At 45.1% G+C, this 14,844-nt stretch overlaps 3 protein-coding genes across 4 annotated transcripts in view; 1 reads left to right on the forward strand and 2 right to left on the reverse strand.

Annotated features, from left to right (window-relative positions):
* Positions 1 to 412, reverse strand: part of DNAI7 (dynein axonemal intermediate chain 7) — a 31,392-nt gene extending 30,980 nt beyond the window's left edge. The window contains exon 1 of the mRNA XM_056846614.1: positions 386 to 412. Within this exon, the coding sequence (XP_056702592.1) occupies positions 386 to 412 (27 nt within the window). The remainder of the gene's footprint in view (positions 1 to 385) is intronic.
* Positions 1 to 7,700, forward strand: part of ETFRF1 (electron transfer flavoprotein regulatory factor 1) — a 95,239-nt gene extending 87,539 nt beyond the window's left edge. The window contains exons 2-3 of the mRNA XM_056845924.1: positions 7,294 to 7,372; positions 7,460 to 7,700. Coding sequence (XP_056701902.1) covers positions 7,328 to 7,372; positions 7,460 to 7,675 — 261 coding nt within the window. The 5' untranslated portion in view covers positions 7,294 to 7,327 and the 3' untranslated portion in view covers positions 7,676 to 7,700. The remainder of the gene's footprint in view (positions 1 to 7,293; positions 7,373 to 7,459) is intronic.
* A 6,580-nt stretch (positions 7,701 to 14,280) lies between these two features.
* Positions 14,281 to 14,844, reverse strand: part of KRAS (KRAS proto-oncogene, GTPase) — a 42,872-nt gene continuing 42,308 nt past the window's right edge. Inside the window, exon 5 of one of the 2 annotated variants that reach the window (XM_056845932.1) lies at positions 14,281 to 14,417. In XM_056845932.1, the coding sequence (XP_056701910.1) occupies positions 14,301 to 14,417 (117 nt within the window). In that variant the 3' untranslated portion in view covers positions 14,281 to 14,300. The remainder of the gene's footprint in view (positions 14,418 to 14,844) is intronic. The other variant, XM_056845931.1, reaches the window with a different exon arrangement.

The raw sequence follows: 14,844 nt of genomic DNA on the forward strand, positions 1-14,844 counted from the left end.
CACAGACTCTTCTGCAGACCACACCTAATCCCATCACGCCTGCTATTCACATTTACATACTAATGCTTGTCTGAATTCACTCTCCTCTACTTAAAGACAGATGGATTCACATTCTAGCTGTATCTGAAGAAGTGAGCTATGGCTCACGAAAGCTCATACCCTGCCAGAAAATATTTTTGTTAGTCTTTAAGGTGCAACTGGACTCTTGCCCTTTTCTACTCGTCCATTATTACTACTGTGGAACGCAGGCAGGATAATGCTGCTTTAGTTGTCTTGTTTGTGGGCTTCCTAGAGGCACCTGGTTGGCCACTGTATGAACAGACCGCTGGACTTGATGGGCCTTGTTCTGATCCAGCAGGGCTTTCCTTATGTTCTTATGACATACCCCATTGATACCCAGGCTCCACCCCATTGTATTAGGCTCCACCTCCCAGGTCAAACTCCCCAGGACCTAATATATACTGATTGACTCAGACTGGCACTTAAATTCTTCTCCCATATCAAGAGGATAAGCCCCAGGAAATTGTGTGTTAATTTATTATTATTTGTTGACGTTGTTTATAGTCGGCCTTTCTCACTTGGACTCCAGTGGGCCTTATACCACCTCATTCCTTAAATGGAGGAATAGTTAATTCAACGCAAAAAAAAATAAAAAGATGTGTTTTAAGCGCGCCCCATTGTATATTTTGCAGAAGGTAATATTATAAAACACATCAAGAATATGGCCCAGCTTTGATAAATCAGAATGATAATGAACAATTTTGGGGCGAATGGGAGGCTTGGAGAATGTAGTGTGAAATATTATTTTTTAGCGGGACCGTTTAAAGGATACTCGTTGATCTAATCCCTTATTCATACTTTGTATTAATTTTTTATATTAGGTATTGATTTCATAATGTTGGATATGACAAGAACGGATTAATTAAAATAATATTGGGATTAGTGCCGTGGGCAAAAGGTTATACAATTTAATTTTAGACGGAAGAGGGAGAGGGGGAAGTCATCTGATCGTTAAATTGGAAATACCATTTGTTTTTCTCTTTATTATTATTATATTGTTTTTATGGATATATTAAATGAAGAAATATACATATACATATATATATATACACACACACACACACATATATATGTGTATATATATATATATATATATATATATATATATATATATATATACACACACACACACACACACATATATATATATATTTCTTCATTTAATATATCCATAAAAACAATATAATAATAATAATAAAAAGAAGAATATGGCCCCGTGGATTCTGCGGAAGCGTTTTGTCAAAAAGTTGTAGTTAAGAGGGAAGCTTGCATGCGTTTAATGCATATATTTGCATATGGAGATTTATGCAGATAGGGGCCCCACCCACAGGTTTCCAATCCCCCCCCCAATATAAAGGGCTTTGCCAATGCAAATGCCATGCAATGCAATGCTCTCCCTCCTCTCTTCTCACCATTTCGCCTCCTCCTCCAAGATGCTCAGCAAACCCAGCGAAGAAAGTTGTTTACATCTCCCGCCCCCCCGTTTCCCGGGCAACCAGCCCCGCCGACGCGCAGGCGCAGTGTATCGCGAGGTCCCCCCCCGCCCGCGCTCCGCCGCATTGCGTCACACAAGCCTTAGCGGTAAGGGAAAGTTGCCGGGCGTTAAGCTGCACGTCCGGTTCCAAAGTGAGTGGGTCGGACCGGGTAGGCAAGCAACCAAGGCAAAGGGTCACAGCCCAGCGCCGTGGAGATTTGGATTTCACCGAGTCCCTTTTTAAAAAATTGTTCTCTGGTAGCGTCATTTGGAAGGAAGGGGCACGGAAAGCGACCCTCCACCTTTTTTTTTCATTCTTGCCCCGCATAGGGTGGCCTTCGAATGGAATCCGGAAGTGAAAACTATAGACCATTTATGCATGGGAGGTTTTGCCTTGGCAATAGCTGCAGTTTTCCCATCCGTGTTCTCAAAATAACTCAAAAATAAGCCCCCATTGCGGAGATCTGAGAATTCAGATGGGGGGAAAGGTGCATCCAGAGAGCAGCAAATCCAAGGCAAAGCCTCCCGTGCATAAGTGGCCTATGCAGGGGAGGTTTTGCTGTGGATTTGCCACTCTTGAGATGCACATTTCCCCCTTCCAAATACTCAAAACTCAACAATAAGCCCCCATGCAGAGAATTCAGATGGGGAAAATGTGCATCCAGAGAGCAGCAAATCCAAGGCAAAGCCTCCCGTGCATAAGTGGCCTATGCAGGGGAGGTTTTGCTGTGGATTTGCCACTCTTGAGATGCACATTTTCCCCATCCAAATACTCAGAACTCAACAATAAGCCCCCATGCAGAGAATTCAGATGGGGAAAATGTGCATCTGGAGAGCAGCAAAGCCTCCCATGCGCACAAATGGCCTCTATCTATAACTTTGTTTGCCTCTATGATGTCACCCTCCCGTCTTTACCTACTACGCAAGCGCAGTAGCATCTCCCCTCGCCGCCTTCCATTGCGCTCAGGCGAACGACCGGGCTGGATCCCGCGCAGCCGCACTAGGGCCGAGAAGCGGCCGCCTCCCCCCCCGCGTCCTCCTCTTGCGCAGGCGCACTAGTCACCTGCTCGCCCTGCCTGTCCCAGACACCTGGGGAGCTGTTCAAGTTGCAGGTAATTTATGGACTGGAAAAGGTGCAGAAGGGGAGAGGGGATTAAGAACTCACATTGTGCTTTGGGGTGTTTGGTTGCCCACTGGGATCTTTGGTTGCCCACTGGGGTGTTTGGTTGCCCACTGTGTGGACAGACTGCTGGACTTGATGGACCTTGGTCTGATCTAGCAGGGCCTTTTCTTGTAGCACCCAAGAGACACAAGCGATTCAGGTAGGGTTGCCAACGTCCAGGTGGTGCGAATCCAAAGTGAAAGCACAAGCAAAAGTAAACCCACAATAAGGTTGCTGCAATACAATATTGCTGTTTAGGAAAATACATTGAGAATTAAATTGAGAATATTTTTTCTCAACAGCAATATTGTATTGCAGCAACCTTATTGTGGGTTTACTTTTGCTTGTGCTTTCACTCTGAATTCGCAACTCCTGAGTAGCACATGTAGCCGGTTTTGACTACAACTTCCAGGTGGTGGCTGGAGATCTCCTGGGATTGCAATGGATCTCCAGGCGACGGCGATCTGTTCACCTGGAGAAAATGGCTGCTTTGGAAGGTGGACTTCGTACTCCTTTGAAGCCCCTCCCCAAACCCCGCCCTTCTCAGGCTCCGCCCTCCAAATGTCCAGGTATTTCCCAACCCTGAGCTGCCCGCCCTAGTTTTAGGAGGGATGTACTAAAACGAATGACAAGTCAGCCCATTGGAAGCAATGGGAGAGGCTGCACAGCCCATTGAAGATAATGGGAGAAGAGAGTGCAAGTCAACCGACACACTCTCCTCCCATTATCTTCAATGGGCTGTGCAGCCTCTCCCATTGCTTCCAATGGGCTGACTTGTCATTCGTTTTAGTACATCCCTTTTAGGATATCAGCTTTTGAGAATCGAAGCTCCCTTCGTCAGCCACGAGTAGGAATGGAGATCTCTTGAGTCTTTATATCCCAGTCAGAATTTAATGTCTGAAGTTTATTCTCTTGAGTTCATACTCAAGTTCAGAACAGTTGACCCCCCAGGGCTGAACAGGGACACAGGATTCTTATTTCATGAATTACACATGAAGCTGCCTTCTACTGAATCAGACCCTTGGTCCATCAAAGTCAGTATTGTCCACTCTGACCAGCAGCAGCTCTCCGGGGTCTCAGGCAGAGGCCTTTCACATCACCTACTTGCCCGGTCCCTTCAACTGGAGATGCCGGGGATTGAACCTGGGGACCTTCTGCACGCCCAGCAGAGGCTCTACCGCTGAGCCACAGCCTCTCACCTGGAGACTGCAAGGGAAAGAGCCATGCATAAAAGGCCTACCTGTTCTACTGGGGACCAACATGGCTACCCTCTGAAACAAAAGAAACTCATTTACATTGCTCTGTATCAAGAGGTTTAGTGTACAGGGATCTGTGGGAGACGGGATCTCTGAGGCCAAGGTCTTTTGCTTCACGTATCAGGTGGCGCATCTTAACTGAAGATGCCAGAGACTGACTGAACTTGGGACCTTCGGCATCAAAGGCAGATATTCTTCCGCTGAGCCCAGGCCTTAACAGTATTATGAAATGAACCTTAGTTATCCCTCCCAAGAGTGTTTGAAGATGAAATAGGGAGAAATAGGGTTGCCAAAAGGCCTGGAGGGGAAAAGTTCCCCTCTCTTTAACAGAGGCTTAATAAGAGGCAATGTGGAGTTGAAGATTTTCATGGATTAGAAGTAAATAATATTACCTTGTAAATAATATCCCTGAATTAAAGAAGAAGAAGAGTTGGCTTTGATATGCCAACTTTCTCTCCCACTTAAGGAAGAATCAAACCGGCTTACAATCACCTTCCTTTCCCCTCCTCACAACAGACACCTTGTGAGGTAGGAGGGGCGGAGAGAGTTTTGAGAGAACTGTGACTAGCCCAAGGTCACGCAGCAGGCTTCATGTGGAGGAGTGGGGCATCGAACCTGGTTCTCCAGATCAGTGTCCACCACTCATGTGGAGGAGCGGAGAATCAAACCCGGTTCTCCAGGTTAGAGTCTGCTGCTCCTAACCACTACATCACGCTGTCTCTCAGGGACGTAACATTTTTATCCAGGTTTGGGAACCCCACTCTTTACCCCAGTTCTCGATCTGCATTAACTGTGTCAAGTTTGAGTAACAGAATGACTCACAAGACAGCTAGACCAGTATGAATAGTTTGAATGTAAATGTTTGTTTTGTCTGTGAATTGTGATATTTCCCCTTGCAGCTGAGTATTTCAGATTCAGAAACTACATGCTGTTGGCATGTCTGCAGCATACACTTCAGCTCTTGAAAATCCACTTTCCAGTTTTATGGAAATACAACCTGTTTGCTACAGCAGTGTAGTTTCTGCCTCTGTAATATTTGAGATACTACTTTAGAAATTGCTTCAAGGTCAAACTGGAGATGTGGGCTGTCTTCACAACCAACTAACTGCAATAAGGGTGTCTACTTCCCTCATTTGCAAACTTTGGTCAATGACACATTGACATGCCACAAGCAGTAAAACATTTAGAGGCTGCCTGCTGCACCCCTGTGTGAGTCACTAATACAGTTTTGTGTGTTAAGTGCCATCAAGTCGCTTCCAACTCATGGTGACCCTATGAATCAATGTCCTCCAAAATGTCCTGTCCTTAACAGCCTTTCTCAGGTCTTGCAAATTGAGGGCTGTGGCTTCCTTTATAGAGTCAATCCATCTCTTGTTGGGTCTTCCTTATTTCCTGCTGCCTTCAACTTTTCCTAGCATGATTGTCTTTTCCAGCAACTCTTGTCTTCTCATAATGTGACCAAAATACGATAGCCTCAGTTTAGTCATTTTAGCTTCTAGGCTTGTTTTGATCTAAAACCCACTGATTTGTTTTTTTTGGTGGTCCAGGGTATCCGTAACACTCTCCTCCAACACCACATTTTAAAGGAATCTTTCTTCCTATCAGCTTTCTTCATTGTCCGGCATTCGCACCCATACATAGTAATAGGGAATACGATGGCATGAATCAGCTTGATCTTGGTTGCCAGTGACACATCCTTACACTGAAGAATATTTTCAAAACCCTGGTGTAAGCCAATGCAGTCAATAGGATGGGACATCCCATAAGCAATGTAATAGGATTAGGATTGTACAATGCATCCAATACCTTCCTCAGCATGCCACCACAAGCAGTTGCTTGGGTGGCTCGGCTAGGGAACTAGCCCTGTATTTGCCCAGAGGAATCTTTGAGTCTTCTGGATGATCTGTGTGCCTTTATAAAATGATCATATTAAGAAATAGGTTGGGGGAAATGTTGCCTCGATAAAGATACCTTAGTAGACACTGGAATGAATTGTTTTCTCAGAAGGTCTAGAACAGTGGTTCCCAACCTTTTTTTGACCAGGGACCACTAGGACTTTTTTGTTCGGTGCAGGGACCCCAAGGTTCAAAATAAAAATTCTGAGAATTTGAAAATAAACTTTAATCATAACTGTTAGAATAATATTTGAATATATATTTTTATAATAGAGAAATTTCATTGAAAATATTAATTTATTATGGGTTTATAACTTTGTTTCACGGACCTTAATTTAGTTCTCGCGGACCCCTGGGGGTCCACGGACCCCTGGTTGGGAACCAGTGGTCTAGAAACTCCCTCTAAAAGGAGATAACAGATATGAGCAACCTCTTGCATTTCCTTTCACTGCTTGTCACTGCTTTGAAATTGTCTCCTTCCCATCAAGAGGTGTGTCTGGAACGGTGACTCATGCAGGCTCCTCCAGAGATGATTACTTCTTTCTTGTACATGCTTCCCGTGTAAGTCAGGATTCCTCATCAAAGACCCCTTGAGCACCATAGCACCCAACACCTTTCCTGGAGGCCACCAAATGCTTTTAAGAAATGGGTGGGGCTTTTGCCCAGCAGGGCACGTGATCTGCCATTGGAGATCTGATTGTGTTTTTGTTTTTTTCAATTACCCCTCTTCACCCACGTTCTTGTTGTGTCTTGTCGCCCACTTCTGCTGTGTGTGTTTGGTCCCGCCTCCTGTGACAGCCATTTTGTGGCTGCGTCCACCGCCCTGTGTCAGAATTCCAGATGTGCCACACAGGCTCAAAAAAGGTTGGGGACCCCTGGTGTAAGCCAATGCAGTCAATAGGTTGGGACATCCCATAAGCGATGTAATCGGATTAGGATTGTAGAAATTAAAACCCAGTAAAAATCTGAAACAAAGCATGTTGAAAGAACCAGAACCAATGGGTTGAAATTAAATCAAGAGAGTTTCCATCTAGACATTAGGAAAAAATTTCTAACAGAGCGGTTCCTCAGTGGAACAGGCTTCCTCGGGAGGTGGTGATCGCTCCTTCCCTGGAGGTTTTTAAGCAGAGGCTAGATGGCCATCTGTCAGCAAGGCTGATTCTATGACCTTAAGTAGATGATGAGAGGGAGGGCATCTAGGCCACCTTCTAGGCATGGAGTAGGGGTCACTGGGGATGTGTGGGGGGAGGTAGTTGTGAATTCCCTGCATTGTGCAGGGAGTTGGACTAGATGACCCCGGTGGTCCCTTCCAACTCTATGACTCTGACAAAATGGAAAGAAATGAATTGAATCTGAACCGGGAGACTGTTGACGGAAATGATCAAAAAATTGCTTAAGGTTAGAACCTGATGCTATACAGCTAATGTTAAAATGATTGTTCTTCAGGTAAATGCCAGTGCAGAGGATATGCTCGTGAATTATGGCCAATCCCTTAAGATATGAAGTATTGAATCTTTACAAAAATGTAAGTTCTAAATAGTAACCAGTCGGATACAGACGAAACCAACCTGACGCCTGTAAACGCTCCCAACGCTTTGCGTGTGTTTTCCAGCTGCTGCACCTGGGGAAGGACTATCCCAAAGGGGCCGACTACTTCCGAACCCGGCTGAAGACAGCTTTCGCAAAAAACAAGGATGTGAAGGACCCCGAAAAAATTAAAGAACTCATTGCTCGAGGAGAGTTTGTCATCAAAGAGTTGGAAGCGTTATACTTCCTGCGGAAGTATCGAGCTCTGAAACAGCGCTACTACGAGGACGATAACAAGTGATCTGCGGCGTCGCTTTGGGAGTTTGGACGGGGGTCGGTAAACTAGAAAGGGACTAATCTACAATTTTTTAAAAAACAGCTTAGCAGAAGAAAATCTTACGTTCATACCATTCTCATCCCCACGATAGAGCTCAGACAACACTTTTAACTGACATTACGGCAGGGTGTGCACGAACCTAACTTATCACCGGGTTCGCACTTACTCTTTCCTCCTGGAGAATCAGGGTAACCACCGTTACCTGTGATGTACAGACTTAAGTGTGCGGGTTAACTGTAGTTAATCCAGGCTTGAAATCCTGGGAGACGGTAAATTCTGGTTTATGGTCCCTCGTTGTGTGGCCTGGTGAGGAATCAACTCCATTATATACCACATGCTGCATTAATGCTGCAGTTAGATTCTGTCTGGGAGTCTCTCCGCCTCCCAGCTTAATGGCGATTAAAAGGGAAGCCTAATATAGCCGGGATGCAATCATTTCTTAGGAACGTACCTGTTCTTATGGATTAAATGTATATTCTAGATCTGAGCAGCAAAGAAAAACACCCCTTTAAAAAGGGAGGGTGAGGCTGACTTTGGATCTTTGGCAATCAGTGGGGGGGAGAGACAGTTTGACTGGGTTTAAGTTGCTTTATCTTCAAGAAACTTGGGAAAGGGCTAAATTACAGGCGGAGTACGGGGTGGTATTAAGGCAAACAAATTCTGTGCCAAGAAAACTTAAATGCCATAACTGAGATAACGCCTACTGCTTTTTTCAGACTTCGTTTTGTAGAAATGTGATCGTTTCTCAAAAATAAATATTTGAGCACACTGACTTGGGCGATTAGTATCAGATCGGACAAGATGTGTACTGCCATCTTACTTATGAAGAAGAGTTTGTCTTTATATGCCGACTTTCTCTACCACTTAAGGGAAAATCAAATCAGCTGATAATCACCTTCCCCTCCCCACAACAGACACCCTATGAGGTAGGTGGGGCTGAGAGAGCTGTGACTAGCCCAAGGTCACCCAGCTGGCTTCATGTGTAGGAGCGGAGAAACCAACCTGGATCACCAGATTAGCCTCTGCCACTCATGTGGAGTGGGAAAGCAAACCAGTTTTAATTCAGAAAAAAAGCACAGGTTGTACACTGTACACTGCATTGGTCAGGCCGCACCTGGAGTATTGTGTGCAGTTCTGGAAGCTTCACTTCAAAAAGGATGTGGACAGAATGGAGCGGGTGCAGAGGAGAGTGATGCAGATGATCAGAGGCCTGGAGATCAAGCCCTACGAGAAAAGGCTGAGGGAGTTGGGAATGTTTAGTCTGGAGAAGAAGAGGTTGAGGGGGGACATGATTGCTCTCTAAGTATTTGAAGGGCTGTCCCTTAGAGGAGGGCAGGGAGCTGTTCCTGTTGGCAGCAGAGGATAGGACTCGCAATAATGGGTTTACATTGTGGGCGGAAAGGTACCAGAGCTGGATATTAGAAGAAAACATTTTACAGTAAGAGTTGTTAAACAGTGGAATCAGCTACCTAGGGAGGTGGTGAGCTCCCCCTTACTGGCAGTCTTTAAGCACAGGCTGGACAAACACTCATCAGGGATGCTCTAGGCTGATCCTGCATTGAACAGGGGGTTGGACTAGATGGCCTGGATGGCCCCTTCCAACTTTATGATTCTATGAATGAATTATCTAATTTTAAAATAATACTCTTCCAGACATTTCCATAAGATGCACAGTCTACATGCTCAAGAGGAGGTATCGTGAATCGTCCGTAGAACAGAGCGGGACGCAGAAATCTCTCAAAATCGTAGCTGAACAACAGAAACACTTTTTTGTTTTATTAATCACAACAGAAGCAGGTTTGTGACAAATCGACAGTTTTCATTTCATTTCACAGCATGTGCTGCTAAACAAAAACCATTTGTGAACAGTGGTCATTCTTTTAACGCCCGTGACCAACATTCTGAGGTCACGAAACTAAAACAAGGGGGAGGTAAAAAAAAAAAAATCACCCGAATTACGTTGCATATATTCAGCTTCCTCTCCCCACCTGCTGGGGGAAAAAAACCCCAAAAGAGAGCACAAATGTACAAAAACATGTTATGTTTAGTTTATACTATACAAAAATAGTTAAAATACATTCTAGGTAAACACGTTGCATTTTAAGAAACAGTTCTAGTTAAAGAGATTTGGCACGCGAGAGGGAAAAAGACTATTTTTCCCAACATGAAAACAGAAAGATGGTAGAACCGTTAAGCCATTCGAGGAACGGTACAGCCTAAGGACGTGATCCGCCATAGCCCTGCAACCGTGCAACTGCCATTCATTTCAATGTCACCTCTTCCATACAGCAAAAGGAAATAAAGGGAAGCCATCTTGCCTCAGCACTTGAATTTCTCCCTGTGTTTTATGGATTTTATTCTTCCATTAAATTCCCCCCCGCCCCCGCCAATTAAATCATCATTTCTATTTCGGAAAGGCGGCGGCTGCCCGTTATCTGCACCGAGGACCCAAATCTGAACAAAGCAGGGCATGCCCATGCTTTTCACGTGCCAAATATTTCTCCTGAAGGCCACACCAAATGCAGAGGGATTGGAGACTTGCGTCAAAGGGACTGCCTTCTCTCATGTGATCCACTCTAGTTTGTAGTTTGGAATTTCCTGCATTGGCAGGGGGTTGGACTAGATGACCCTGGTGGTTCCTTCCAACTCTATGATTCGATGAAATACAATCAACAGCATGGGGCATCCAATAAAACAGTGCAATAGAGTTTGGATAGCAGAAAAACAACCCTGAAACAATGGTTATGCATTTGATTGTTCTGTTTACATCACCAGAAGTAGTGCTAAATTCGAGTCCAGCAGCATCTTGGAGAACCAGATTTTCAGGGTATGAGCTTTCGAGTCAAAGCTCTCTTCATCAGGTATGAGTAGGAATGGAGATCTCTGTGTCTTTATATCCCAGATTCAGAAAGTAACCATGTTAGTCTGCAGTAGAACAGTTAGATTTGACTCCAGTAGCACCTTAGAGACCAGCAAGATTTTCAGGGTATGAGCTTTGACTCTTGAAAGCTTATGCCCCGAAATCTTGTTGGTCTTCTGGACTCAAACCTAGCACTTCTACTGCGGACCAACATGACTACCCTCCTGAATCTATCAACAGAAGGAGCTGGCTTACGCTTGAAGCCAGACAGGAGTCTGCTGTTATTGTTAGAACAGTAATGCAGATGAGAAAAGGGCGGCTGACATTTCACCCCACTGCTGTTGCTTTGCAGTTCGGGCCCTTTGGACTCACACCAACTGCTAGCAAGCTGACTTTCAGGCAACCCCTGCCCAACTGGTGTACCGAAGTTTGCTTACAGTTGGCTTTTTTTCCCCCCAGCCAAGGGCAAAAGAAAACAGATCAATCGTGCGTGGAAGAATTATCGGCAGGGAAAGCTGTCAGATAAGACAGTCGGCTGAGCAGCAGTTCTTGAGTGCATCGGTTGACATGGAGACTAGGGCGTTGTGAATATTTCACAAGAGGCCTGTAGACATGTCTTAAGAGTGCTTTCAGCAGGATTCAAAGCTCTTGCCACAAATTATGGTGACCTCAACATACCAGAACAAAGAGAGAGAGGGGTCGGACCTAGGCCTAATCTAGGCCTGGCAAGGATTTAGGACACCGAGCAAAAGTAGGATCTGTATGTGCTGTGGCTCAGTTATATGCAACTGGTATGCAACTGGTAGTGGAGGAAGGTGCCATCTGGGTGAAGCCAATTTAGAGCAACCCAGTAGGGTGTTCAAGGCAAGGGACATGCAGTTGGTTTGCCATTGCCTGCCTCTGCGTAGCAACCCTGGACTACCTGGGTGGTCTCCCATCCAAATACTAACCAAATGTCTATGAAGTTCCGTCAAGTCACATCCCCCCCCCCCGATTTTCAGAAGAATTCCCTTATCTGAATCTGGCCCCATTCCCTGGCTCTATTGATCCGCAGGGAGTCCTGGTTCAGAATGAGATGAAGGATTCTGTTTCAAATCCAACACATCCATTTCTACTTGCTTCTAAAGAAAAGGACTGGTGCGTAAAGGTAGCAAGCAGAACAGAACATCAGGAGTGGTTTGGGCAAGCAGTACTTGCACGTAAAAGACAAACTATTTAAAAGGAGAGAGTGTGCGCATCAGGAGTGGAGAATCTTGTTCACCTATAATGCATGTCTGGTAGCACAAGACAGGAAAGGGCCCTTAGATAAATGTAAAAGTATGAAATGCCTCCCCCTCGTAATGAAGACACATCCAAAGGAACGAATCGAGAGAAAGGAACCAGGGTAAAACAAGACATTGTAATCTCCGGGCCAAACTTTCACCCGTGAACGAATGGATCTTTGTCAGCTACTGGACTGCTAAAGCTGCCTGGTGTTAGGTGAAACGAAGGGCCCCATCAACTTCAAACGTCACCCACACACATCCCATTGAAATGAATGGATCTGCACCGGTGCTTTGTTCCAGCCCAGCTCCCAACTTGATCCAGTTGCGTTTGTGCAGGAAAAACTTCCTAGGCCTGAAAGCTTCTCTTGCAAACACACACACACGTTGGGGGTTACGAAATTTGTTGCAACAAACCAACCGAATTAGAAAATTTGCTTTCCCCCCCTCCTCCCCCTTACACCCTTTTTTTGTAATGTTTTCACTTTTTAATAGAAAAAATAGCGATTTTTAAGAGTTACCCTTGACAGACTACAGTGGGGGCGGGTAGAGAACCATTTGTTTTTTTCTTTACATTCATTCAAACTTGACTGGAAGTGCTACAAAAAAACGTGCCTTGGAACAAAAATGGTAGGAAGGCTTTTAAAAGGCTTCTGGTATATCAATATTGCCACCAGCACAACCAAATCGTCATCCTTAAAATGAAAGGGGGAAAAAGAGGAATGGACATGGTAACCCAGGTCTCTTGCTCTGACTAGTCTTGGTGTCAAAGCAGATAAAGAACATGGAAAGCTGAACAGATGCTGCAGCTGAGGGTTATTAGTGTGTTATTTTTTTTAATACGGAGATTCGGGACCAGCTTGAGACGACGTAAAGATGTCCCAAGCTTAAGTGCCCTCCCCCAGCTATGGTAGAGCTTGAGAAGCCATGCTACACCTATTCCCCTAGGCTCAAAAGTCCTTTCCCACAACCATTGTCTCTCCGGGAACTCTGGGTTTGGATCCTTGGTCCTTCTCTAACAGACTCTTTGCCTGCACCAGAGATATTCCCCCCCCCCTTTTATCTGACCGGCTGCACATCTCTCCCTAGGCTTGGAAGCTCTGGGTTGGGAAATACCTGGAGATTTTGGGGGGTGGAGCCTGGAGAAGGTGGGGTTTGGGGAGGGACCACCACAGGGTATAATGCCATAGAGTCCACCCTCCAAAGAAGCCATTTTCTTCAGGGGAACTGATCTTGTTCGTCTGGAGATCAATTGTATTAGCAGGCCATCTCCAGGTGCCACCTGGAGTTAAGCATAGTTAAACTGCGGAACTCCCTGCCCCAGGATGTGGTGATGGCCCCCAATTTGGAAGGCTTTAAGAGGGGAGTGGACTTGTTCATGAAGGAGAGGGCTATTCAGGGTTACTAGTTTAAATAGATACTAGTCATGATGCATCCCTACGCTCTCCAGGATCAGAGGAGCAGGCCTATTACATTAGGTGGAGCACAGACAGGACAATGCTGCTGCAGTCATCTTGTTTGTGGGCTTCCTAGAGGCACCTGGTTGGCCACTGTGTGAACAGACTGCTGGACTTGATGGACCCTGGTCTGATCCAGCATGGCCTTTCCTTATGTTCTTATGGCAACCCTCTCACAGTCCCAAAAACTGGCCTCTTTCTCAGAGGTCCAATGCTTGACTTCTCACTAGGCCTCACTTGTAACCGCAGGAGCCCAAAGGATCTCAAAATAACACCGGCTATTGTTCTCTGAGTGTGCAAAACCATCCCTGCAGTGCACGCTGGTCCAGTCATCCCCCCACTCCCGCAATGGGATGCTTCATTCTCCTCTGACCCCTCCTCTTCTTTATGCAGCTGGCACTCCCTAAGACTTGGGGGGAGGGGGCAGGAAAGGTGTTCTACTCTGCCCCTTCATCGCTCCCTGCTCCTTGAGGAATGTATGCACCGAGGCCCGAGAAGATTCCCATGAGTTATTGCAGCTGAAGTGCTTCTCTCCCACCTGCACCCCCCCAAACACTCCCTGCAAAGAAAAGCCCGGACATGCAGGTTAAGTCTGACCTAATGGTTAAGGCCAGTCCTTATAAAGAACAAAAACAGTCTCAACTTCGGAGGAAAAAATAGAAGAAGTTAGCAAGTTTTGCATGCACCGAAGTACCCTGAATAATAAAACAAAAAAGCTTCCAGGTATTGTTTTTTCACAGGCATTGCTAGGGTCTGAGAACCAATACTCAAAAAAAGATTACTGGCACTTAAGAGGAATCGTTTCCACCGCCACTGAAAGCAAGCGTCCAGATCAAAAAAGGCTGACAGGTTTCAGAAAGCAACAAAATAGTCCAGGTTCAGAAAGCAGACAGTTTTAAGTAATGCTAAAAAAAAGAAAATGTTGTGTGCTAATAATTTAGTGTAATGGTACAAAAGAAAATGAATTACGTTGAGCGACATAAACCTTAAGGAGATAGAGCAAGTTGCATTTACATAATTGTACACTTTGTCTTTGACTTCTTTTTTTTCTTTTTCCCATCTTTGCTCATCTTTTCTTTGTGCTTTCGGATTTCCCGAACTAACGTGTAGAAGGCATCGTCAACACCCTGCAAAGAAAAGCAGTGCCTTTAATAACCAAGTTACACCTTTTGTTACATAAATGCTGTCATAGTTCACTTGCGATCCTAAGGTTACGTTGGCAGTGGCAAAATTTATCTCAGTCCTTATATCCCTTAAACAACAGATTTAGAGTTATGCTGTGCAAGATTTATGAATCAAAGAGCTTCTAAGGGAGAAAGGAAAGGTTATAGCCCACTGTGAGCAATCCTTATTAGCAACAGGCATATGGTGGTGGCATGATTCACACTGGCTACTTATGGAGTTTGGGCAGGTAAAATTCTTTTATGATCATCATTGCATTGATTCTCTGGAGAGCAGGGAGAGAGGAAAGTCATTAGTTCCATTTTACAGATAGGTCATCGACCATGACCAGCAACCTGGAAAATTACTTTCTCCTTGTGGAGTTTAGGTAGA

Source organism: Euleptes europaea, chromosome 3, assembly GCF_029931775.1.
Source record: "Euleptes europaea isolate rEulEur1 chromosome 3, rEulEur1.hap1, whole genome shotgun sequence".
NCBI classification, from domain to species: Eukaryota; Metazoa; Chordata; class Lepidosauria; order Squamata; family Sphaerodactylidae; genus Euleptes; species Euleptes europaea.